Source organism: Taeniopygia guttata, chromosome 4 (genome assembly GCF_048771995.1).
Source record: "Taeniopygia guttata chromosome 4, bTaeGut7.mat, whole genome shotgun sequence".
Taxonomy (NCBI): domain Eukaryota; kingdom Metazoa; phylum Chordata; class Aves; order Passeriformes; family Estrildidae; genus Taeniopygia; species Taeniopygia guttata.
The window spans coordinates 12,279,263-12,306,989 of NC_133028.1; the positions used below are offsets into that span (position 1 = coordinate 12,279,263).

General features: G+C 39.2%; 1 protein-coding gene across 7 annotated transcripts in view; it reads left to right on the forward strand.

Moving 5' to 3' along the window:
- C4H4orf50 (chromosome 4 C4orf50 homolog) overlaps nucleotides 1-27,727 on the forward strand; it is an 85,880-nt gene that overhangs the window by 30,256 nt on the left and 27,897 nt on the right. For 4 of the 7 annotated variants that reach the window (XM_072927990.1, XM_041715656.2, XM_041715657.2 and 1 more), the window contains 2 exons: nucleotides 4,059-4,301; nucleotides 5,411-9,526. In XM_072927990.1, coding sequence (XP_072784091.1) covers nucleotides 4,059-4,301; nucleotides 5,411-5,800 — 633 coding nt within the window. In that variant the 3' untranslated portion in view covers nucleotides 5,801-9,526. Of the gene's footprint in view, nucleotides 1-4,058; nucleotides 4,302-4,647; nucleotides 9,527-27,727 lie in introns of those variants that run through there. The other 3 variants (XM_072927989.1, XM_041715659.2, XM_041715658.2) reach the window with 3 other exon arrangements.

The following is a 27,727-nucleotide window of genomic DNA, read 5'->3' on the forward strand; positions in this document are numbered from 1 at the left end:
GGCAGCCTGGCTTTTCCAATGAAACAACTGATAAAGCTGTTCAATAATTATGTAAGTGGTTGTTTGGATAGAGGGTATCTCAAGAATTTGTGTTGGTTGAGGAGAAGGTTCTTACTCAAGGTTAGTGCCATTTGAAAGTAAAGTTGAGTTTAGCTGACAAGATTTAGATCTATTTCCTGACTGCATAATACAGATATTTCAGCAGTCATTTTTTTTGCTGTAGTTCATCAGCAACAGCATGCATTTCTGTAGAGCAGCACATGCCAGTACAGGAATAGCCATGACTAAAAAAAGGAAAAGCTTTAAAAACTAACCTTCCTTTATTTTCTGATAAATGATAGAATTTAGATTAACAAAAAAGGTACAATTAAAAACATGCAGATAAATGAAAACATTTTCATCTTCTCTCTGACACCACTGTCTTATTTTTTTGTAGTGTTGGGGAAGCTGATGTTTTTTGATTTCAATAGCAATCCTTTCTAGAACTTGGCATTATGCAAGTTTACACTCTTCTCAGCTTGGTCAAATATCACAATATTTTAATTTCTTCCTAGGTGGGGTAATTTCTGGAAAATTGAGACAAAAGAAAAAAAAAGGAAAACAAAATAAATACAATAATAATAATAATAGTAATAATAATAAAGAACTAACCTGAAAAAGAACAAGTTAATATGTGATCAGCTGAGACAAAACACTGAATTTTTGCTTAGCTATATGGTAAAAAATGCAGCAAACCCTGGCACAGGGAAGAAATGATGATGCCTGGCTCCAGATCAGAAGGCTGAAGGATAGCTTTATTAAAACTATACTGTATTACATTAATATACTATTTAAAGAGATACTATACTATTCTACATACTTACTTCTTACTTACCTATCTAAAACTAACAAACCCATGACTCTCTGCTGAGAGTCCGAGACACAGCTGGATCCGATTGGTCATTGAACCCAAACAGCCTTCACCAGAATCCAATCCAGCAATCACTTCAAATAATCAGTCTCCATACCACATTCCACATGGGGAAAACAAAGGAGCAGAGATAAAGATTGTTTTGTCTTCTTCTCTCTGTGCTTCTCCTGAGAGACAGAATTATGTCCAGAGAATGTGAATGTCACATCACTACATCCTTAGTGCTATAGGAAATGCAATCTTTAGTGCTAGTCTTGTGACACACCAGAGATGTGTCCTTTGAGAGACTCATACCAATTTTCAAATACAGTGCACACTATACTGTGAAATCTTTGTCAGGGTAGCAGCATCTTCACTCACTGGGGTTTACATTAACCCTGCTTTCTGCTGAGTGTCACTACTTTGGCTGCAGAAGAATTTGCTAATTCCAAGAGGCGAAAGGGTTTGTGGGGTAAAGAGGTGAGGAAAGGGATGACCCTGCAAGGAGGTTATTTTTCTAGAAATGACTTGTGCCAGTGTCAGAGCTTTGATTTGGTAGTGTGTTTATTTCTGGCAGCTTTATCAGCTCCTCTGCCTATGAGCAGGACAGTGATTTGCCTTTGCATGGGTCATTGAGCTCCAGAACTTGTTCTGCTCCTGCTCACACTCATCTGTCACCACAAATGCCTCTAACTGTGCTTCCTGTAGTGAGGAAATTCTCATCAAATACTTTTAGATCTGATATCTTCATGCCTCAAAACATTTCAGGGCTGACCTTTCATTGCTTTAAGCCAGCTGGCATTTTTTGTGGCTGATGGGGAGGGATACTGCACTTGTAACCTTGGTTAGAAACCAAGGACTACAGGAGCTGCCTTGGGCTCCTGTGTTTAGAGAGGAGCATCCGAATGTAAAGCTTTCACTTTCCAACTGATCTATGCCTGCAGTGCTAGGATATATTTGGGTATGCATGCCGCCTTGCCTAAATAAATGCAATATCCAGATGGCATCACAGGCCCCCTCTGTAATCAGCATAGAGAAAGTAAACCTTTTCGGGAAGAGCAGCAATCTAAATTCTGTGCCCCAAACTGACCAGTGTGAGTGGTCCTTCCATTCCTGGATGTGCCTGCCTTGTTCCCTGGCCTGTTGTTCAGCCTGAACTAAAGGATCCAGTGATTTATTAAAAAAATATGGATATTGATCTAGTATGGATATCCAACTGTGACGGACAAAAACTCTCTAACAGTTTAAAGTTAGAAAGTGTATGTTTATTCGACGCCGGGCAGCGTGCGGGATAGCTCCCAAATACACACCGCACCTTCCAGGTGATTACAGAGTCTTTTTATCCATACAAATATTGAATACACAAAATACAAATACATAGTCATCATTCTGGTACATCCCATTCCTCACTTCGCATGCTAATAATTTCAAAAACTATTAAGCATGCGTAGTTTGTCCCTTGAAATGGATTGGTGGTCCCTTTCATGGGGAGGGGTCTCAAAATGAGGAAGTAAATGAAGTCTTCCTCGTTCTGACCTTTCTACCTTTTCAATGCAAGTATGACAAATGAACTCTTGGTAGAACTCCCATTCCTTGTCTTCAATTGGTTTCAGAACAGAGGAGGCCCACAATTGTCTTATGTTCCTAAAAGCTATTTATCAGTTTCTATATTCTTCATTATAAACCCAGCTAACTAAACATTGTGCTGACAAGCAATTAATTATTAGTTAACTACTAACTCCTAACTTCATCAAGGCCTACTCATTTATTATTCTTATTTTAACTAACTCTAGTAGGACTTATTTCTCTTAGCTCCTCAAAATCTCTAAATGCCTTAAAGTTTATGTTTCACCAGGTGGAAGCTGCTGCTGGGCAGTGTTGGGTACTTTAAGGAGACCAATGGCCACAATTCATCAGAATTGGTTCCCTCTGCTCATGGTGGAGAGCCAGGAACAGGAGGTGAAATGGCAACAACAAAACCACAATGTGTTCTTCTTCATGTCATAATAGAACTATATTTAGATGCAGGAGGTTGTAAATAAATGCTCATCTTTATGTTGGGTCATTTCAGAGCAATCCTACTCTACTATTGCATTTCAGAGTCCTTTGATTTTTCTTCTTTTTAATGAACACAAGTCATGTAGCTGAAACTCAATAAAGATGCACAGAGCAAAACCAATATATTATTTTAAGTAAAATGTGTTTTCTTTTAAGTAGTTCTTCCTGACCTGGCATATATATGTATCTGTACTTCTGGAATTTTTGCAGGAGGAGTAATGGCAATGAGATGTTAATGCATAACGAGGTGTATTAATTTTAGAAATAAATAAATAATTCTTTAAAAACGGAAAGGCTGAAATGGCAAGGCTTGCATTCTCAAGAAAAAATGCAACTGTGATCTGGTAGGTATAATAAATTTGGTTTTGAATGATAAAATGCTACTGCCTTGTAGCAGTCATTTGTATTCTGGGAGATCTGCTTGCAACTGCTATGAAAATGTGCATAATTAAACTGCCATTTCTCTCTTAAATTGGTCTGCAGCTCAGTGAAGATATTCTAAAAGGATAGTTTGCTGTGGTGTTGAAGTTGATTTAGATAAGAAATAAGATCAACTGAATTAATTTTTTTTGTTGTTGTTTTGAATAGGAGGCTCCAGATAAGAGTTCATGCAGTTGAACACACTTTTGGAGTCTGTTCAGCTTAACTTCCTTGAGCATTCATAGGTAGACAAACCTGAATTAGTTGTGCAGCATGGAGTGAGAAAATATGTGTGTAAAAGAATCCTGTTAGAAATTTTTAGATTCTTCAAGAGAACAGATATAATTTTTTAAATCAGGATTTTTTTTTCTAGTTTTAATCTAGGTTTTCTTCATAGCCCAAGGCATATTTTCAGCTGCAGTTAAAGCTTAGATATCTTTTTTGTTTTATTTTGAGGATGACTTGTTGAATACAGGATTCTTTATTTAGAGAGGTGCAGGAATGCTCCATGTCTGAAATTATTGGTATGTTATCTTTTCCCTTATTTTATTAAACGTAGTTTATTTACAGTTAATTTCTGTGGATATTTCTTTTCGTGAACTCATCCAAATGACTTCCACTTATCCAAAATGAGCAGCATTGGAAAGCTTACTCTGTCTTGAATTTGTTAAAATGCTATTTTCTCTTGCAGATGCTGCCATCCTCCACAGGCGTTTCCCAGGCTAATGGACAGCCAGAGGGTCGTGTGGCAGGTGCCAAAGGGAATGGGATGGCTGGGTCAGCATCTGCAGACTCTCAGCCAGGCATGGATGGCCCCCACAGTTCTCCCCTCACCCCAAATGTGTGTGCTGGTTCTTCTGTCGCAGTAACAAGCCCTGAGAGGATCACAGCCTTGCATCGAAAGCTGAGAGAAAACCATTACAAAAACTGCCAGGTCAGTAAAATTTTTCTCACTGTTTTTAGTTCAGTGAAATCTCTTATTCTTGGCAGAAGATACAGATGTTTGAATGATTCCTTCCAGAAATGCACGGTTGATTTTTAGTTTAGACAAGCTGACAATAGTAACTGTTTAATGTTTTTCATTATGCATTTTCTTTCCCATTCATTAAGAGGGCTTGGGGCTTATAAAAATAATTAAAATATTTTGATTTCATCATGATGTATATTACTCTGTGGTAAGATAATCTTTGCAAATTGTTGGATGTTTTAGAAAAAGTTGTTATGTTGATCTTGTCCTACCTTTCTTCCTGTACAATTTTTTTTTTTTTTTTTTTTTTTAGTGATCCAATTATTCCTATGCCCTGAAGCTCTTTATAGTAATTTCCATTAACTGCAGGAATCCTGTTAAGAACAGAGCTGATCAATTGCAATTGCATTTGTGACAGTCTGCTGCTAAACTAAACACGCAAGAGATTTCAGCCTCTCTGAGACAGCATAACCTCTTCATACTTGTATGGAAACAAAAATCAAATATGCAATTACTGGAGCCAGTTAGGTAGAGTAGTTAAAAATATTACTCTACTGATTTTCCTTTATAATCTTGGATTCAAATAAATGCAATGAAACAATTAAAAGCATAGTTTTTGCTTTTGGCATGAATGAAAAGAATATAGAAGATACTGAGATTTCCTTTTAGTTAAGTAATTTATTATGCAATGAAATGGTGACTCAGAATTCTGATAACACATTACTTAGTCCAGGGGATATATGTAACAGTTCCAGTCAAGTTTCCTAGTCCTTTTCTCTCTCACACTCACATATAAAAAAGATCAATGAAATATGGCCATAAAAGAAAACTATTATGAAAAGCAGAATGGAAGTGAATCTTTGATTGATCTTTGTGAACTCAGAGATTAATTTTTTATATAAGTCATATGAGCTTTGATTAAATCCTAATGAAAGCAGGACATGGGCCTCTTGTGCCCATATGGGAGGCACCAACTGAATCAGCCACAATGCACAGAGCATCCTGTTTCCATAAAAGCATACAGCAACACGCTGGGACATCCAAGGTTACGGTTTCTGTTCTTCTTTCCTCCTCAGATACCTTCAGTTGTCCCCTCCAGCTCAAACCCGTGGGCTGGTCCCAGGCAGCCCATGATCCATGAGGAAGCCCCTTGGCCTGTGCTGTCAGGGATGAAGGATGCTGGGGTGCCCCCGGAGCGTGCCGTGTTCTGGGCCACGAAGGGGAGGGATCGGCTGTCGAAACACGATGATGTATTTTGGGGTCAAATAGGAAATCAGCATGCAGGTGCTATTGCCCAGGGAATGAAACACAAAAATGCCATTATGAATAAGGCATGGCTCTCTAGAGAAAAAACAGATGGCTCAACCTCAGCTACCACAGCAGAAAGCTATTTGCCAGACGTGTTGTCAGCAAGTAATAAAGGTCGATATCCTTTGGGGAGAAATCAGCTGCATGGAAAAGAATAAAACCTGCAGAAATAAAACAAGGTAAACATCTCAGCAATGTGATTTTTCCCATTGATACAGAAGTACTAATTATTTTTTTTTTTAAATCACAGATATTTTACTAGTTAGCATGGCCTAGCAAGCAGTTCGAGATGACTGGAAATTTTATATGGAAAAGAGCTGTGGTATTTTTTATGATCAAAATTTCATAGAATATTTGAGATCGCTGAAACGCGTGGATTTTTCATTAGCCAGGCTGCCTTCCCATTTTGTTTTCACCTTTTGCTGGTGATTTGATTTTCCTTTAACTGAAACTGTGAAACAAATCTATTAAATCACTTTTGCTTTTATGCATAACCTATTTCTTCAGTGTTCAGTGGCAGGTTCTGAAATAACATCTCCCTTGTGTGACTGTTTCTTTGGAATTTCAGGAAATGTAGTGTCATGGACTTCCTAGAAATTACTTTTATAAAAATTAGAGGGTAATTTTGTTGTGTTTCTTTACTCTTGGGATATTTTTTAAAAATATATCCCTTTTTCTTAATAGGCTCAGCTACAGCAGAGCATTCAGTGTGTTGCTGTAGGAGCTAGTATCTGTAAAGCAGCATCCTTCAATTGTTGCTTTTAAATAACAAATTACATCTTACCTTGAGTAGCTTTACTGGACACGTCCACAGCCACTTTCTGTAGGGGACTGCGTGGGCTGTGGGTACAGAAACATCTGAGTTCACAGGATGAATGATGCAGGCTGCACCCTGTGCTGGCAGACCCCTGCACAGGCAGAAGGGTGTGGAGTGCCAGGCCGCCTGTGCTGGCACCACCAGGACAGAGCTTCCTCGCAGTCTGACTCAGAAATAGCTGTGGCCTGGGCTGCAGGAGCCTTGGGGGCATCCTGGCTGTGAAAAGGAGGAGGGAGTAGTGTGTCTGTGCAGGTGCATGAGTGCACCTGCCCACTTCCCAGTTGGCTCTGGGAAGTTTACCTGAGCATGTTGTAAATTCTGCAAAATACTGATTTATGTTGTGATCTCACCAGAATTAATACGTTTGGAAAAAAAACATTATTCATACATCTTTATCATTATTCTGTATTTTTCATCACTTTTATTAGAAAAGGGCATTCACACCCCGTAATGCAAGTCACAGTTGCTGTGTTTTTCCTCTGCCTCCATTGATTACCCCAGCTGGTTCATAGCATGTTACTACTTGTTTTTCGGAAGCCAGAAATAAAATGCCTGATTTGATGAAATATTAATGCACACAGTCACACTTTATTGTGGAAACCCAGCTTCAGTTGCTTAGTAAGGTAGCAGTGCAGCAGTAGCTGGATTGCTCTTTATCCAACACAGCTTTAGAAAGCACACCCCAGATGCCAAGGGAAGTAGTCCCTGGAAATGATGTTGTTGAATGCTGCCTAAGCAGGAAGTAACAGCAAGATTCCAAAATGTGGGCTTTTGCTTTTATGTGTCTTTCTCTTCTCCCTGATGGCTGGCCAGAGCTTCTGAATACCCGCTATCCAGCCATCAGCTGCCTTGTCAAGTATTAAGATATTTTGATATGCAAAACCACTTGTAAATATTGAACATGGTAACTGTTGCATTGATAAAATGACGCTTTAAGAATTTGCCATTGTGAGAACTTTTTGGAGGTTTATCTTGCTGACAGTAAAATACAGAGTCTGCCAGTTCAGTCTGAGGTCAGATCATAATGCATGAAGTGTGCTAATAATGAAGGTATTAATAACAATACTCTGTGATAATATGATAATAAGTCTTTGTTAACCTAGTGAAGCAATTTACTTGGTGTTTGCAACTATGGTGACTTTCCATGAAATTAAGCCTTTGTCAGTCCAGTCCCTTTCTATCACAGATAAGTGTGGTTTATTTTAAGTGTTCAGGCTTCATTTTAAGCTAATTAGGTTATTTGGCCCCATTCTTCCTCCTGCTGGAACTAATAATTTCCTGAACAAGAGCTGCAGACACAGCGATGTAGATGGAAGAACAGACATTTGCAAGGATATTACCTGCATTGAAGCACAGTAATTCAAAATGGACTCAAGCAATTCATCCAGCAAATGGATTCTGTGCTGGCACTTCATTGCTTTGCTTTCACAAGTCACAGATTTCAGTTAAAATCCTGTAGCCCCTTGTGGTTTTAATTTTTTAAGACATCCATTCTTCCTGCTACACAGCATTGTTTAAAGATGTGCAGATACCACAACTACCATTTAGCCAGCTGTTTCAGCTGCTTTTCATTTCTCTTAATTAAAAATGCCATAGTTTGGACACTACAGTGGAGGAATGGCCATAAATTAGCAGCAATCAGTTTGGAGAGCTGCCTGCAGCAGCCCTGGAAAAGGTGAGTCAGCTAAAGGTTTCCTCTTTTAAACCTCTGCCTAACTCCATTTCTCCCACTACTGAATGGACAAATGAGAAGTGATAGTAAGATCATACCAAATAATTATGTACTAGTTTACTTACAAGAAGATGACAGCATACATTGCACCATCAAACAAGGAGTTTCAAATTATTTAGACATAGTCATTTATAGGAACCTGACCCAAAATATGCAGTGTCAGACCAGATGGTTCCTATTGGTGTCCTGCTGAGCTGAAGTCCTGTGGGAGTCTCAGCTTGCTCAGAATAATTAATTTTGGCCCTTATTCTGTAAACTATTTGCTGGGGGTTTTCTATATGGAGAATGATCAGTAGCAATGTGCTTGCAGAGCACATCTGGCCTGTGTTGAGCCATCTGTGGTCTGCTGTTTGCCATCCATGGACCTGTATGAGTCGAATGGCATTATCTGTACTGGACTGGATGATGAGGATACTTGGAAGGAAGCTGGATGACAGCATGCTGCTTATTGACTAATGCTCACTGAGCCTGCTCCCCATTCAGACTCTTCCACTCCCAAAGATATTGTTTGAAACAGCACAGGAAATGATTTTCTGGGATCAATAGTTAGTATCAAATGAGTGTTTATTAATATATAGAGGCAATATTTGCCCAGTTCTTTTTTTTTTTTTGATTCAAACTACCTAATACTGAAATCAAAATATCTCTTTTTAGCAGCAAAGTTATATCTTTTATCTCTAGTTTCAACAGAAGTATGACTTAGAAACAGAATTACATGGAAACTTTAGCCTCAAATATAGTGCATAGTGCTTTCTAAAGGCTGTGTGAGAGATAGACACAAAAAGGAAACTCATGGTGTATCTGAGACAAAAAATGCACTGTGGTAGTCCATACCCACTATGGCGGAGAAATTGGAATCTGAGAATCAAAAACCACTGGAAAGAATAGTCTTTCTTCTGTAACAGATGAAAAAAAAAAAAAAAACCATTACTTTCTTCCAACACTGAATGAGCATTTTCCTGAAATTAAAGAAAACTAATAATCCTCCTGCAGTTGTGCTTTGCCTGTTTTGCTCTTCACTCATAGGAGAAGTCATAAACTGGGTATGTAATTATGTTCAAATGCAATGAACACCTAGAATGACAGATCATGCATATTTTAAAAGACCTCTCTTTAGTTAGTGCAATTCCTGCGTTAGACTACTTCTCTTATTTTTCAGGAAAATATAATTCATAATGTTTTTTTTAAATGGTAAGTTACCCTGTATTTTGTCTGCCCTCAGCTGTGCATGCAATCTCATTTAGCTAGAAAGAATTCATCCTGCAAGTTGAAAAGGTAAAGTTGCCCATTACATCTTATGAATGTCTACAACAGAAATAAATGGTTTGATCAGAATCAGTGGAAGGAACATGTTCTGCATTCCTCTTTGAGAACTGATACGCTAGAGAAGGCTGGGAAGGCACAGGAAAGTATGGAAGATGACAAAACTCAGTGTCTTTCAGGTAAAAGATGTCAGGAACCTAGGTTGTCCTGTATATTAAACATTTGTAGAAAATGCAGAAGGATTTCTTGTGAAGCCTGGCACTCCCCTTGTATTGCTTGCCTTGTGCTATGGAAAGTTTTAATTCCCATAGGAAATCTGGGAATCAGGTCTTGTGTTCAATCTGTGATCACTCAGTTTCATCCTCAGGACTGGTATTTGTAGGAGTGGGAACAGAACCAAGGTGCCCATGATTAAATCCCTAAGAATACCTATTTATATATTTTTTCAGTAGCAATTCTGATTTGTAAAAGCACTATCTAGTACCTTCTTAGCAACAACCTTTTCACTGAGCCCATAAGCTGATGGATATTAAAGCCCCTAATTAAAACCAGATAATGTGTGAAAGATTTCTACAGTACAAACTTTTCTCTTAAGGCCTGATTAAACCAAAAAACCTCACATATCTGTTTGCACAAATGTATTCTCATCAGACCAGGCACCTGGTAGCACTGACTTCAGTCCATCCTTCTCACAATACCCTTCTTGGGAATGAGGAGAACAAAGGCTGGGACAGAAAATCAGATATTTCAGAAAGAATGGCCTATTACATTTAGCTAGGACTATAGTCTGTCAGCAGTCTATCTGGCTCTGATCATCCTATCAGTCAGGATAATGGTAAACCATAGAATAATGTGTTCATTTACATATAAATGTGCATAAAACATTTATGTGCATATATATACACACACATATATATGTATAATTGCATGCAGTTTGGCATAAATAAATATGGTTTAAAATAATAGGGAGAAGTGAATTTCTGCAGATCATTCTCTTTTTTTTTTGTCCTTTGTTTTTTCCTCTGTCTCGGGATTTGCAAATACAAGTAAGGACAAGAGTAGAGACTGATTTCTTTAATTCTTATTTTAAAGACTGAATTTAAACCTTAAATTAAGAGGGAACTAAGACTGCACAGTGGAAGTTCTGGTTGTACCAGTTGACTACACTACAGATTAAAAATCCAGATATGTGCCAATCTGTCTTCTCCTTCCCAAATAAACTAGATTCCATGGGAAGGACACTCACATGTGTGCCCCACATGCCAGCCCAAATGTAGATGACAGTGGGACCAGGCCAGTGGGGGACATTTTGTCCTGTAGCAGTTTAGCTCCCTATTGTCTCTTTTGCTGCTGAAAGAGTGGGAGGAAAAAAGATCTGTGGCTGCATAACGTATTGTTAGCACAATTTTGCTTTTATCAGCATAAACCACTGAACCTTTTCTGAATGGGAGTTAGGCACCCCTAGGGAAAGTGTCAAGCTGCTGTGGTGGGAGCCAGACTGACTTGCAGCCTTGCTAAAGGCCTCTTGAACTGTGGCCACTGTCATATTTCATGTAATGTAAACTATCTGCCTTTGGAAATCTTATTGTAGTGTGGAAAGTTCTTGAGAGAAAAAGCTATGACTTGTGAAGTAAGCAGGTCTTTAGGAAAAAAAAAAAAAAAGAGAGAGAGCGAGAAAAAAAGCAAAAGAAAGGATAAAGAGCTAGAGGATCCTGTTACAGATGGTGGGTCAGGTTCAGCAGGGTGCAAGAGCAGCTCAGTTTCAGCCTGGTGGTCCAGAGCAGCTGTGAGCTTGGCTTCCCAGGCACTGAGCCTGTGTGCTCAAGCCATTAGTGAACCAGGTCAAATGTCTAAGGATGGAGAGAGTTCTTTTTTTGTAGGTTACTGGGGGTATTTAATCAGTGATTACTCAGAAATTAAGATGCTAGCTGTTCTGCCTAGTCACTGTTTTTCGATTATGGTGTGAGAACATGGAGCAAAGGGGAATTTCAGTTAAGAATTGCTGGGAGCTTGTTTTGGTTGGACTTGTATTAATTGCATTTGGACAATTTGGAATTTGAAGTGCTGTGGCTTGTCAGCGTATGGCTGGCTGGCAAAGCCTCCTTGAAGGGGAAGCACCTGGAGCACATTGCTGGTTTTTATAATGTGGCTTCAAGGCTGAAAATTGTGAGTGATTTCTCACCCTCACTGAAAGCTGCAGCTAAAAAGGGAGGACGTGGCTGTCCCTTGCCCCGACCATCTGCTGAGTGCTGCCTCCCTGCTTTCCATCTGTGGCTGGGGACTCTGTCTCTCAGCAGCCACATCTCCATTTCCAGCTGGCTGCAGACAGTCCCTTCTGGGAAATGGGCTTTAAAATGTCCTGATGAGGTTGCCTAGCTGAAAGGTATTGATAATTTGTGACTGTTTGCACAGAGAGCTTTGCTTGGGGACACAAGGCAGTTCTTGTCTCTTAGAGGAGCCGTAGGAGAAAGTGTACTCCATAATGTAGATGTGGATAGCAAAGGACTGGGCTCTGCTCATGCCTGCCGCCCTTCCAAGTTTATGTGCCTTTTCTTTGCTGGTTATAGTCAGCAATATGACATGGTTACTGAATTAACAGTTTAAATTGGAGACCTTTTGTGGGTGGTAGATCTTTTGCAAATGACTTTATGAATGAGCAGACAGGCTCATTTGAAGTACCTGAGCTTTGCCGAAATAAATAATGAATCTACTTTATATAGCTTCTAGATGATCTGGTGTCTCATCATTTTGCAAGACAGAAGTATTCTATCTGTAACCTATGGCTGGTGAGCATAACCAGAAACCATTTCTGTCACAATGAGCCTGCTCAAGAGCAGATGACCACAGAAGGAGCTGTGCAGTAATTCTGGAGAATTAGTGGTGGGTAGCAGGTGGCTGGCCCTGAGTGAGTGTTGGAGAGCGTGTTGAAGGCAATGACCTCTTCAGGGTTTGGAAACCTAAGAAACAAAGCTTCAGCTGGTGTGGACAGGAATCATGTTACATGGACTTCATACAGAAAGTGCCTTGTTTGATGGTGCTCAGGAGAGCCCAAAAAAAGCACTACTTGCTAACAAATGATATGGATATCATTGTAGGACTCTGCTATAGACTGCCTAGCCAGGCCAATGACACTGATAAATTGATCTTTGAGGAACTAAGAGATTCCTCTAAGTCATAAGAAAGGCAACTAAGAAAGATGCCCTCCTTGATTTACTACAGAGAGGGTCTTGAGTGAGGTGGAGTTTGGTGGCTGTCTAAGCCACAGCAGCCATTAAGTGATTGAGTTTAAAATCCCTTGTTTTAAACGGGAAGACATGTGCCAGCAAAACTTCAGTCCTGGACATTAGGAAAGCAGACTTCTGACTGCTCAGGGCACTAGTGAGTAAGGCTCCCTGAGAAAAAGCTTTTTCAGATGCTGGGGTCCATCTGTGCTGGTCAGCTTTTAAGCAGCACCTCCTCAGGATACAGGAGCAGGCAATTCCTGAATGTCTCAAGTCTGTCAGATCAGGCAGAAGGCTGGCTTGGCTGATCAGGCAAAAAAGGCGTATGTATGAGCAGTGGAAGCAAGATCTTAAAGGTGACATCGTCTGTGCAGTTTTGGGCATCACAATATTAGAAGATATAAAGCAATCAGAGTGTCCAAAGCAGGGCTAAAAGATGACAAAGGGCCCTGAGGGGAAGCTGTGTGAGGAGTGGCTAGGGTCACTTGGTCTGTTCAGCCTGGAGGAGACTGAGGGGAGACCTCAGTGCAGTTACAGCTTCCCTGTGAGGGGAAGAGGAGGCGCAGACACTGATCTCTTTGTGGTGACAGTGACAGGAGCCAATGGAATGGCCTGAGGTTGTGTCGGAGGAGGGTTAAGACTGCATGTCAGGAAAGAGTTTTTTATCCAGAGTGGCTGGGCACTGGGACAGCTCTCCAGGGAAGGGGTCACAGCACCAGCCCGACAGAGCTCAAGAAGTACTTGGACAATGCTCTTGGGCATGTGGTATGATTCTTAGAACTGTCCTGTGCAGGGCCAGGAGTTGGACTTCTATGATGCTGCTGGGTCCCTTCCAACTGAAAATGTTTTGTAATTCTGTGATTCTGTTATATCTGACATCTACATCTTTCCCAGAACAGCAATTCCTCTTGTACCCTTCGGAAATGACTCTGAGAATGCCATTTGCATTGACCTTTTCATGTGGACAGACAATTGATTCAACATTTCCTGGGTCTTCTCTGGTGACAAGATGTTTTTATTAGGCTACGAAATTAAGCTCTTTATTGCTTACAGGTCAGCCAACACTGCAGACCTTCAAGCAGTGATTGTCAGGTGTCTGTCTCCCAGGCAGGGAGTTGGCTACCATGTATTTAAGACCTAAGCTTAAGTCATTCTCCAAGGAGTGGGATTCCTGGGGACATGTGTAAGTCTGAGTTAGTCTCCTGGCATCCCTGCCATCATGAAGAGAAATCATCTCTTGATCTACATGACAGGATTCATCTCATCGTAATGTAGGTCTAAAATAGGCAAGATGATCTGTACTCTAGAGGTGCCTTTTCAACTCACTGACTATAAAGATGAGTGGATTGGAGCTACCTCAGATGTCAAGTCTACACTGCAGGAAAAAGGGGAGGAGAATCCCACCCAAGGTACTTCAGTAGTGAAGTGACCAAGGTCATGTGGTGCTTGGTTGTAGTGACCTGGTTGTACTTTGCAGGACAAAGACTTGCAGTCTTCCTCCCGAGTCCTAGGTGACTACTCTGAACACCAGAGTAGTCTTCATAGAAGAAAAAAGGGGCATTAATACTTGGCAACCTCTTTTTTGTGTTGTTCTATCTGGGTTTGTTTGGGTTTGTTTTTTTTTTTAATATTCTGCCTGAGGACTTTCCCTCTGTACCTACAGCTTGGATTAGCTGTATAGTTTTGTCTTAATTTATGGTCACAAACTCTGGATTCACTGTAAAATTTTTAATTACCAATTTATAAATAGATTAAACAGGAAATAAAATGAGCATGGACACCTGAAGCCTTGTTGACCTGACAGATTCTTGCAAGGCCCCAGGAGATCAGAGGCAGCATTCATCAAGTGAGGTATTGAGCATATGCCAGGTGTAGTGCTAATACTCAGGAGCTTTTGCATGGTAATAGGCCAGATTCATTGTTCTTTATTTGTGAACTCTGCACTTGTGCATGCTTCCTCATGAGTAGTTTAAAAGTGCAGAACAGACGGCAGCAGCTTATAAAATAGCGTATTCAAACATGGATTCAGCCTGAGCTGTGGGGAGTTCTCTGCAGTGGATTAGTGGCTGCAGCACTGCTGTTCTCCTGGGAAATTGCCTAAGCACAAATGTTTCCTTTAGAGGGCTTCTGACCTCTTTTGCATTGTTCTTAATTTCTGTGTCCTAAGTAAGGTGATATTAAAACTATTTCTTGTTGGTATGCTTCCTTGGGAGCTTTGCAGAGTGCACAGAAGGGAAGTGGTTTTTGGCTGCTCCTAAATGAAAAGCAATTGCTCAGACTCCTGCAAGTCTAAGGAAGATGACATGTCAGCCAAGAATGAGTGCTGCTCTCTGTACTGGCAAACTGGATACTGGGGAAAGAATAATGCTATTGTCAAGACACATCTTTCACTTTAATAAACCATTTTGAAAAGAAGGTTTTGCTTCGATTTAATAGTGGTCTTTGGGCGTAAAAAAATTCTGAACTCTAGCATGAAGGCAAACACTCCTTGTTTGTTTTGAAATAAACAGTCTTCTGCACTACTGGGCTACCCTGTAAATTTTATAGATAGGTTATGAATAAGAAAATTGCCTTAGCAGTATTATTAGGAGTAATAACTTCCATTGTGGATAAATCTGACCCTTTTAAAATGTAAAAACATTCATATGTTATTATTCCAGCATAACTTTTCCCTTAGAAAAGGTTGTCCTGTCTGTAAGTTTTATTAGAAATGTCATGATATACAAGTTATTATGAATTACTACTTTTGAGCTCTCAGTTGAACAGAGGTTGTAGCAATATATTGTTTTGCATGTCTCAGCTGCATACACTGGAAGCTTAATACTGGGGGCTTCTTCCCACTTCAGAATTACTATTGTGGGACTAATTACCAAGTCACAGAGTTGTACAAAATATCTGACACTGCTTGTTGAAGTCCTCCTTGATTATCAGTATTCATGGAACTGTGGGATCGTTTGTATTTTTGGATTGCTGCACCTGAACCCAGTGTTATGTTAGTGACCACACCTAATTTATTGCCTAATTTATAGGCTCACTTGATCAATCTGTGTCACAGTTGAACTCATGTTCAATAATTAATGTGAAATAAAAGGTAGTGTTACATGGCCCAGTTAGATTAGATGCTCTTGATGTAGTCCTGTCAGTCAGCCACAGCTGTTAACATTTTATGTCCTCATATAAAACTGTACTTGTGCTGCTGTCAGTTTTCAAGCTAAAAGAAGATCGTATTATAATTAAATAGCTAGAGCCTATATAAGACTCTAGGATAATTATCTATACATATAAGCATAAATTTATAGGAGGACATGCTGAAACAAATATTATTTTTACCACATAAAATGCTAAAGAAATTTTTCAAAGTCATAAGAAAAAATTAGGTGTTCAGATTTCATTGCCTTTCTTCTAGGTGGTAATGAATGCCTCTTACGTCCTTGAAAATGCTCCCTAAAATCTTGAATTTGATTTTACATGCCCTACATAATTACTTGGGGTCAAAGATGAGGATTCTTTGTTATTTTTAAATTTAGGTTTTATTCAATGCAAATTTACAGTTGAAATATTTACCCTTTGGACAGTATAAATTAAAGTAGCTGAAGAACCTCAGTGTGGTTTCACTGGGTCTTGGTAGCACTCCCCTTTTTAAAACCTGGCAAGTGACAGGGGTGCTGAAGGGGAGTTTCATCACCCTGGGCATCAGAAAGTAGCTGCAGATCTAACTGCTACCAGGACAGTGTGGACTTAATAGGAATTAAAAGATTCCACAGATCTTAAAGGAATGTTCTCATTAGGAAGGACGCTTTTCTTCTCACCCTTTTTGTGTGTCAAGATCGCTATCTCATCAGGGAAACCTTCAATACAGAGTATTTTGAATGGGCATATGATAAATAATACTCTTTTTACTATATTTGGGCTAAAGGAAAAATAATTTTCCTGGTGTAATGAGTGATAAGTAGAACAAAGATCATTTGGGAATAAAATGTAGCTGTTTGATCCATTTGATAATTTCCATCTGGATGGCATTTGCTTCCCTCAGTAAGAGGAAAGGGAGCTGCTTATTTCTAGGCAATCTGTTGAGTTTCTTTCACAGAAAAGGACAGTTTAGCTTTTCCTTCCATATGGACATATATTATTACATTTACAAACATGTTGTTCATCTTTCTTTTTTTTTTGTTAGATCCTCTAAGAAGCCATAATTCCTAGGTGGGTTGGGATGTGGGTCAAATATTCTTGGTTTGTGGGTTTATGGGTTTTTTTCCCCCAGAAATCAGTAAGAGAGGGGAAAGACTCCTATTATTCTGTATAGATAGGTACTAGTTAATTTACTTAACCAAGAGAAACCTTGTTTGTTGGAGCAGAAAGCAAGCTGTAATGAGACTGGAATACCATTGTTCTCTGGGTCTGACCATGCTGGAGAAGTGGAGGTCTGCAAGCGTGACTCCAGGCTATTGTGGGATCCAAGTCGTGCAATCTCCAGTATAAATTTAGCAAATGCCACCTCAGGATTCTCCCTCTGGAAGAGTGAAGTAATCTAAACATTATAATCATAATGTCATTTTGGCTAACCAAAGAGAAAGAGTTTTCTTAGTACCATGAGGTGACAATGGTTAATGCTGTGGTTTTGCCACTGCCCTGGGACTACTGATCTTGTGCATTTGTATAATTTTTTACAAGCTTTTGATCAGACTCATGTATCAGAGGCAGAACTTCAGAATGCTTCACTTCAGCACCCTGGGCAGGCAGACAGGTCTGTACCCTGCTCCCCTGGCTGAGCACAGGCATTCCAGCAGGAGTTCCTCCCTCCCAAAATGTCATGCGGGTACCCAAGTGCAGTAAGCACAGGCAATGATGCTTTTTCCTCGGAATACCTTTATTTGAAAAGTGATTCTGTTCTCTGCATCATATTTTGGTTTAGAAGTGTTTGTGTCTAAAACCTTTGGAAAAATGTAGAAATCTCTTTCCAATATCCCGGCACCAAAAAAAAGCAGGCAGGAACAGTTGTAGTTTAAGAGGACAGCCCTGTTTTCTTCATGAAAAGCCAGTGTGGAGTTTTGTTTCCTTTGCCAAATCCATGTGATGGAATGCTGCAGAAATGGGATATTGTGTGGCTGCCTGGAGCTGAGGAAAAGGGTATGAATCAGTGCCTGGTGTTTTAGGGCCACATCTCCTTCCTCCTCTTCTTACTAGTAGGCCATGGATATTGGTTTTTTCTCTGTTTTTTGGTCTGCTGTGGCTGTGCCCAGACAGCTTGATTGCAAATTCATCCACAGAACAGTTCAGAGTTAAACCAGTCTTTTTTTGCTGCCACTGATAATCATATGCCACTATCAGCAAAATTGCCACCTGTAATCAGCTCTGTAAGAGCACAGATGGCTTCCAAATGCATTAATTCAGTACCAGAGCTGTGATTTTAGCAGAAATTTCTTCTTAGCATTTTGCACCTGGAATTTTTACTAATTTTCATATTTATCAAACAGCTGTACATTGAGACCTCCAGCTTGCAGGTACTTGTGATCTAAAGAAGTTTGAGGATGATTACACTCCAGTTTCAACAAAGGCTTCCCCTGATGCAGTTGGAGTTCAGTTAGGGCCTGGTCCTCAGTTTCAGTGCCTTGTCCATCACATATTGAATTGGTGAGTTATGACTTTTGTATTTCAATGCATTTTCTTTTTAAATTTCTGTTGTCCTGTCTACTTATTGGTAACCTGAAAGAGAGCAAGCTCTGCCTGCTTATATGGTGGACTTGAAGTGAGTCCAGGCCCTAACACTCATGTTTGGGATATGCAATCCAAAAGACAATTCCTAACTTCCAGAAAATAGGATTTTTCTCCATGTTCTGACCTTTAGCAATCTGCATCAGTGGACAGAGCCATGTCCCAGGCAGCTTCTGGGAAGGCTCTTGCCTCTTTCACAGTCTCCATCTGATTTGGGAGGGGGTACCCTGCCAGCCCTCACCCACCAGTGCCCCAAAACCAAGATTTTCCCACTGAGGTGATACAGATCTTCTCTCTGCTGAGAAGTTTAAAAATTTCTTGTGGTTGGAAAGCTGGAAAAAAGGATTCCATGCTGGTTTGGCTGTTTGTCTCCTTCAGGAGTTCTCATATTGTCATGTGGCAGGAGGTGATGATAAAGAGTGTTGGTCGGGTTTCTGGCGACAGGGAGTCTCATTATTCATGTAGTGCATGAGCCACAGTGAAATTATGAAGGATTTAAGGCTAGTGGGATGAGTTGGATAGAAGTTTCTTTCCTACTCATTTTAAAGGAGGTGAGGGGAAGAGGAAAAATACTGAAGAGGAGAAACAATGGAAACAAGAATCTATCCAGGAACAGAAGCAGAGGCTGGTGGAAAAAGAGATGAGGTTTCGTTGAGGCAGAAACACTAAGAGATAAACAGGCAATGTGTGTTAGGAAGTACAAAATTTACATGGGAATCCTTGTTTCTCAATTCTGATGGTTATGTTTTATAAATCATATATATACTCAATTCCGTAGCACACATTTAATTCTTCAGTAAAGCAGAGTTAAAGCCAGAAACATTATGATTTGTGGTGCGAATATGAACAGCTTTCTTCAGGGGTGGAAGGCTTTATATACTACTAAATGACCTATATCAGAAAAAAAATTTAAGTATTGTAATTGCTTGTCTTTCTCCAAACTGGTATTTCCATGAAGCATTTTCAACAAAATATGTGAAATAATATTCAGGGGGAACCCTAGCTCTGGATTGTCTTGTGTATATGTTGCTCATGTAGTAATTAAAAGGGAGAAAAACAAGTTTTTATTAGCTTTCTTAGAGATGCATTTGAAGAAGAAAATGTGATGCATTACATTATTCTTCAAAATGGGGAGAAAAGGAAGAAGGGTGGACCCTCCTTCTGTTCCCCAGAGTTTCAAGAATTCATGGCTGAGATAGTCAATGTAAATATTTTTCATATGAAGTTCAGTCTCATCATGCTGTAGATGTTTGTCCCTCCACAGCAAACAGCCAGAATTGGAAATCTTCAGGTGGGTTGACTCAGATAGGAAAGCACGTGTGCCTGCCTGAGCCCAGGTGCTGAAGGACTTCTTGGGGTAGGGAGAGAGTCGTCAGAATGAAGAAACAGATGTTGTCTAGGCTGGAATTTCTATTAATTATATCTGGTCACCTACAGAAACCCTATGACCATGTGTTTTCAGCTGAGAACCTTGTCATAAGATCAGCTGTGACAAATGCAACACCTGATTTCCCACAGGGAGAGCTGATGGTTACTTCCATGTCATTTGTAGTTGCTGTTGTGGATTCCTTTCTTTTTTCTTCTGAAAGTATCTTTAAATGAGACAGAAGTAGTGTCTGGTTAGCTTCCAAGTTAAACAGCCAGCTGAAATTTCTTTACTTTGCCGGAGCACTTAGGGTTTTCTTTATGTACTCTTAAGATTTTATCGAGACAGATCATGGCTTATTCAGTCCTGGTGATGTGAGACAGTTGGATCTGGCTGATATTTCTGTCCTTAATGAGTTATTAAAGTGGGCAGCATCATTAAAATTTTATTTTAGGCCTTTTTCAGACCTTTTAGTTATGAGATGACAGTAGGTACTGCTGCCAAAAGTGGTTTTGCTGTTGCTGAGTCGTGGCAGGACAGGGTTTGTGCACATTGTGCCTGTGTGGTACCCCCACACATGCTGACACTGTGGCATGGACATCCTGTGAGCAAATAAGTTACAGCATTCAAATTACTGTAAGGCATAGTGTCCTAAAAATAGGCTTCATTCTTACTTGCAAAGTTACCTCCTCATGGGTTTTGCAGGCATACAGTAGAGCACAAGTGGTGAAGTCAAATAGCCAGATTGTTGTGCTGTTTCTTATGCTTACAGAAAGGAAACTTGTTTGGGAATAGGGTAGAAATAAATTTATTGTCAGAAAAGGAAGATCCATAAAAAATGAGCCAGCAGCTGAAAGCAGATACCTTGGGGAAGAGATGTGGGCAAACTGGTTCTCTCCAGGGCTTTCATCATTTTCTGCTCAAGAATTTCCTGAAGCAGAGTTGGTTTCTATTTGTTCAGTGAACCTTGATGGATTTTAAGTTGTCAAGGCTCTCTTGAACCCATATAAACTTTTTCTCTTGGCAGTATTCCATGGAAAGGAGTCCCACCACTTAGTTATATGTTCTTAACATGTTAGAAACCTGTTAGCAGTCAGTCATCCCAGATTTTGTCATTCCTGGTTTCCCTCTCCACTTAGGTATAGTTTTACCCAAGAATCCATCTTCACTATAAAGTTTGCACAAGAATCTATCTAGCAAACAACATCTTAGTTATCTCTTAGTTTTGGAATCAAATTTTCAAAGCCATTTCATGCCATATATAGGGTTAACATTTTTGAAAAATCTTAAACCTCTCTCCTCCAAAATTACAATCTTTATTGTAAATAGAGCTTACTATTTTCCCCCTTTTTTTTTTTGTTGTCTCTTTTTTTTAAGAGAGAGTACACACTGGGCCAATTTCAGACCACAGGAAAATTTTGGAGGTATAACTAATACTGTGTTATTTGTCATAGGAACATAGGATAAGTAGTGAGATGGTGAACTAAACTACAAAATAAACACATTTTTTGTTGTTTGGTTGTTTGTTTTTTTTTTTTTCATTTTATTTTTCTATTTCAGTTAAGTACTTATTTTGATGTACTTGACATTTCTCATGTTCTCTGTCCTGTACAGCTGCAAAATATTGCAGTCTGGAAATCCTCAGTATCGTGTGTTGTCTTAGGTTACTACAGTCCAGGGCAAAGTAAATAGGCAAAACAGAATGAGAGTCTTTTCTTGTCAACCCTGTTCAGCTGTGTGTGCACAATTAACATCTCCAGGCTTCCTCTTGCCTTTTCACTTGCTACCCATTCTGACAGAACTCTTAAAGCCAAAGTCTTAATGTCATTGAGTCACATTTCTACCCCCACATTCTTACTTGCTCTACTGTTGAATATTAAGAAAGCCAGTCTTTTCTGCTTGAGGTGTTGCATTTCTCACGTTCCTGCCTTGTGAATTTAGCAGCTATTTATTTCAGATACTGTCTTATTACTCCATCTTATTCTATTACACCTGCTTCTTTTCATTCACTGTTTTGTCTGTTAAGTCCACTTTTATTAAAGTAATTGTACCACCACATATTTTAATGCACATTTTATGCAGACTGCCTAGCTAATGCTGAAGATACTGACTAACATGAGTAATGTTTTGCTAATCTCCAAAATATAGAATTAATAGAGAAAAATCACAGCGTTGATCAGGAGTGGCTGATACTATAAAGCTGTGTCCCTGTTGAACCAAAGCATTTAAAGCATTATGTGAAACTGCATTGTAACTGCAATGCTGTATTGGCCAGGGGGTAACAATTGACTTAATAGCATGAACGCAGATGAAATGTGCTGAACTGAGGACACTGTTAAATTGACTTTCCTCACTGAAACAAAAACTCCAGAGCCTGCTTTTACACTGTGTCAGTGATTGAAAAAGCTAATGAAAACATTCTTCTTGCTGTATGATTTTTGTTTTCTCTCCAGGAATGTGTTTACCAGTTGGTTCAGTCTGTATTATTTAACAGTGGAGAGAGGTATCATGATGTTCAATTCAGAGAATAGAATGAACTAGGATGTTGCAATAACTTAGAATGCAGAATGCAAGGTAGGCTAAATAAAAATGAACATTTAAAGTTTTATCTCTACAGTAAATAAGTTTTATTTAAATTTCATGCTTTTGTTTTCTTAGTTTAATTCATATAACGAAAACCCTCTATGCTAATTTTTAGGAGTGTTAAATTTCAAATAAGCACATTGATCTTGAAACACTCAATAAAGTCAATAGAACCATTTCTGGTGACAAACTCATATCTGTCATTTTTTTGCACAATGGTCACTGACATATAATCTATTCTCTTGCCTTACCAAAAAAAATGAAGCCAGCAAAAATGAAGTGGAAATATATATTATAATAGTTTTAAAATAAACAATTTAAAATTGGTCTTAATGTAATTATTGTATTTTTAGCTGAACTACCATGTTTATTTATGTTTTCTTTTCATTTTAGAAGGCTGGGTTTCTTGCTCTCAGTGATTCTGGTCCATCACTTGGACTTGGCCAGGACTTGGGCTGTGCAAGGTTGCTGAGTCAGCCAATTTGTATAAACTATTTACCTACCTCTCTGAGCTGTGTAATGCTTGCTTTGATTGCTTTCAAGATCCACACAGTCTTAACCTAGCATGCTTCACCATGCCCTTGAAATGCAGCAGCTTTACCTTTTACTGAGGTACAGACAGATTAAATCCAAAGTCATACAGAACTTGAGTCTCAAAGTGACAAAACAGGGTATCAAAATCTGGTCTAAATCCGAGGTAGGTGCACTAAGCAGTGGATCTCTTTACATCAAGAAGGAAGAGTTTACACATTTTTAACCAATACAAATAAATGTATTAAAAGCTGAGATGTAATTTTAATGGCAGATTGATTTATGTATTAATTAAATACATAAGAATTTATGTCTGGAGAAAGGCAGCTTGAGGGGACCTTATCACTCTCTACACCTACCTGAAAGGAGGTTGTAGCCAGGTGAAGGATGACCTCGTCTCCTGCGTAACTAGTGACAGGAGGAGGGGAATGGCCTCAAACTTGCACCAGAGGAGGTTTAGATTGGATATTAGGAAAAATTTCTACACAGAAGAGGTTGTCAAGGATGTGCTGCGCAGGGAAGTGGTGGAGTATGAAGGTATTTTACAGATTTGTAGATGTGACACTTAGGAGCATGGTTTTGTTTGCTGGACTTGACAGTGCTGGGTTAATAGTTGAATTTCATGATCTTAAAGGTCTATTCCAACCTAAACAATTCTGTGATTATGAATAGATTTAGTGCGTGTGGAAGGCGCCATACTGATTACCTGGGACAGGCAGGAGTGCTATATTCATTAATAGACACAATAATTTGCATTGATATAGTTAATGAAAGCTTGTGTGGACTTGAAAGAGGTACTTCTCTGAAAAAATGAGAGTCCACAGCCTGTATTTTGATCCTTTGGGAATGCTTAGATCACTATTCATGGAGGAAACGTGTTACTGGATTCCTTATGAGATTCCAAGTACTTGCCAATCTGCTCCATCTTCCTACATCTTTCACACATCAGAGTTTCCTCTCTTTCAGTATTTCCTCTGTCTGCCCCATTATGCCCCTTCCACATTTCACTCCCTCTTCACCTGCAGTGCTGTTAACCATTTTTCACAGCTCCTGGCAACTGGCTGGACAGGAGACAATGGTTGCTGCAGCTCACTTGTGTCTAGGTATGTGCTCATTTTAACCAACACATCTGTGCTGACTTAGTCAGGATCACTTGACTCTCTTTTTGTTATGGAAATTGAAATAACTTGCTGATTAATTATTGAAAATGCATTCTATTATCAATGTATAAATTGAGTACATGCTCTTCTGTATACTGTTTTGGTATAGATGCAATATTAAGGGTACGCAGGGTGTTTGGCTCCTGTTATCTCTAGTTTAAAATTATGTACTCTTTGCAATTCTTCAACATCTTCCTGTGCACATTAATTTTAAATGTGTCTTTTCTGCCCTTGCCATTACTCTAAACACAGTCCCCATGAGTGTAACATCACTTCTGCTAATCATCCTGTCATTTGGATTTATGCAAGTGTTATCTGAAATTGATAGTAAAAGGGTTTTAAAATCATGGGGATTTAGGGTTAACAGGAAAATAAGCTTAGTAGGCCCTGGAAAAATAAATATCTTAAGCACATGAAGAACTAGTACTTGCTAAAACTGCACTGTGTAGCTAGTACATGATAAATGATATAATTGTTAGATGTGATGATTGTTTAGTAATTAAATATAATTACTGTTTAATCATAAGAATAATCATGAGAAACTATGGTCAGGGACCTAAGAAAGATCACAAGAAACTCATGTCAATGTATACAATAGAACAATATAAGTTTAATAATTAATATGTAAGTTGGCGTCAGATTTGGGTCTGTACCCCTGATTCCCAGAGCTCTTAATAAAAGCACCTGCATATAATCATATCCCGTGATTATGTTTGTTTCTGAACGCTCACAAAATGACTTATGATCTTTCAAGGGGATGTTGTTTCCATCTTCTTATCAAGGCTTTGGTCCTGTTTCCTTAATGATAATAGTAGTCACATTTTCTTTATTATTATACAATAATATGTGGTATTCATACAATAATTCATGGGTTAAGATGTCTTTATAGATGTGCATTTAGGAACAGCTCTTTAGGCTGTTTAAATTGTTTCTGTTCCTTCAGACTGAGATAATAGTTGAAGAATTGTTTTGCTCACAGTTGCTGTATGTTTGTGTCCAGTTTTTTTGGTCAGTGTTTATACTGTGGCACTCAGGAGAATTTTTTGCAAACAGAAATTTCAGTTTCGTGGCTGAAGCCCTTGCTTAGCATGAACTAAGAGCTGATTCTTTGAGCAGTCCTTTTGAAATCCACTGCTTCCTGATGATTAAGTTGCACTTTGCCATGCAAATCTGAAATTAAATCCAAATTATCCAAATTAGCTGTATGGACTGAAGATGTACACACCAACTTAAAAGAGAATTTGGATATTTGGATATTTGGATATTTGCACAGCCCCAGTCAGTGGGGAGCTGGCATGAACATGTGCCACTTCATTTATGCAGTGAACACTGGGTCAAGTTGGAGAGATTCCTGTGGCTTTCTGTAGCACAGGTACAGGCAGACCAAGCTAGTAGCTTCCTGTGAAGGCCTGGAAATTTATCTTTTGTTAGAATTAGCCTGAGAGTTACCTGAATGCTAAAGATGTTTAATTATTTAAAGATGCTTAAGCAAGTCAGTTACCTAAATATGTATGTGGGGAGGAGGGGAGGAAGAATAATGACTATAGGATTTGGCCTAATATACCTAGCCTGGGTTTTTCAATTTTTGCATATATATTACTGTCTTTGTTTACATATATATTACTTACTTTGTAGCCTTTCTGCAGTAATTGGTGGATGTGAATCAGAGGATAAGCTTGAAACCAGATATTAGAAAGCTTTAATAAGACCATTTCTAGTCAGCCATGTGAATACCACAGCTGTGCTAGGGTCAGAGAGACTGCTATGTTTGTCTCCAAGTCTGACAGAAGATCTACTTGCCCTTGAGTCCATCTAATCAAATCATAATAAAGTAAATGCTATGAAACATAGATCACCCTTTAATAATCAGCTACAACTTCATGACCACCAAAGGTAGTTATCTATCCTATATTAAATCCTATAAACTCGTGCTTTTCACATCCCCTTTTTAACTATTTTTGTTTTCTGCCATGGTTATACCCAGATGAGGGACTGCAGAAGTCTGCCATGAGTTCAGCAAGTACTAAGGTAACCCAAGTCTTTGCTGAAAGACATTATTTATTCTATTAATGTTTAATCTGGAGCAACCACTGACCTGCATAATTTGGTAGAGATGGGTAAGCTGCTTCCTGAACACCTCTAATGCTCCCATAGTTTCTTCACTTTTTAGAAGGAATGTAAACAAATAAACACCAAATACTGAACTGTGGAAAAAAAGGTGTGAAACAAGCCATGGTATTGCACATAAATTTTCCTGTCTGTTTTGCTGAAACTCCTCCGGGGGCTTATCAGTGTCTCTGTGCTGGTTGGCTGCTCAGGGGCTCTCCTGGCACACTGAGGTGGTTCCCAGCACACAGTGTGTGATGTGCCTTCTCAGGCACACATTTGCTGCTGCTGGCATTTGTGGTTCCCCCCCAGGCACCAAGTTACTCATCCTGACAGTGGGAAGAGACCCGGTGGGGTTGCCCTTGGTGCCATTGCTCCTGCTCAGCCTTATCCATCTTCTGTGGGCTCTGAATGCTGAGGCAGCTTCTGAGTCTCTTATGGCAGCTCTTAAGAGCATCATTTACAGTTATTACTCTAAGTACACCAAGATTGGGTTAATTTCTCTGTGCTAGAGTTAACTCTGAATATTATTTGAAACAAATTCTGTGAAGTTATTATCTGTGCTGCTTTGCCTGTGTGTCCTTTTTCCCGGATGTCTTAATCATCATCATTTGATTCAATCTGTGATCTAAAATGGCTCACTTGACCCTTTGTTTCTCATGTCAACACCCTGCATCTATGCTTGGAAATTCAGTAGCATACTTTCTTCCACTGCAGATACTGGTTCCTTTCTCTGTCAACTGTATGTGTGGGTGATACAAGTATGAGAAAAAGTAGGAAAAACTGTGTAGCCATGTGGCAAATGGGTTTATCTTGTTCCTTTGCCCCCAGTCCATCTGATCCCTGCTGCAGGGCTCTCTTCCAGCACCCACACCGGCGACCTAGGAGCTGCCAATAAAAATTACAACAGGCAAGATAATTTCTTTCTATGTCGTGTGAAATTCTCACAGATACTAATTGCTCCCTTGCAGGTGCTGTGAGGGGACTAGGATTGTCTCAGGGGCTGTTAAATACAAGCATTTTTATGTCAAGGATATAGTATTCTCTCCCACAGGAGAGAACTTTTTTCAATGCCATTAACGCTTAGCTCCCTAAAAGATTGAAATCGTAGATTTGAAACCATAATAATGTTTAGCATTAAATAACTAATTTAATTTATAAACAATTTATTGACTTTTAGTGAGGTCTTCAGCAGAAGTCCAGATGCCAAAGCATAGTGCAGTGAAGTACTTTGCCAAAAATATATTTTAAAAATTTCTAAAGAAGATAATAAAATCTTTAAATGGTAAAGATTTAAGAAATGCTGCATTACTCACAAGTGTTCTGACACTCTTTTGTTATAGATTAAAAGAAAACTCAGTGCTATTCCTTTCTCATTTCATATACCACATATTACATATATATACTATGTAGCACACAAAGTACTGAAATCTCTGCTGCTGCAATCAATTAAAACTCCTTTCAGGGCGAAGGATCAGTACTCATTATATAGCTTGATTTAGCATTGTATCAGAAAAATTTGTGCAATGAGTAGTATTGCTAAAAAGGCTGTACAAAACTAATTTATTTTACCATTAACATTTCTTCTCTTTCC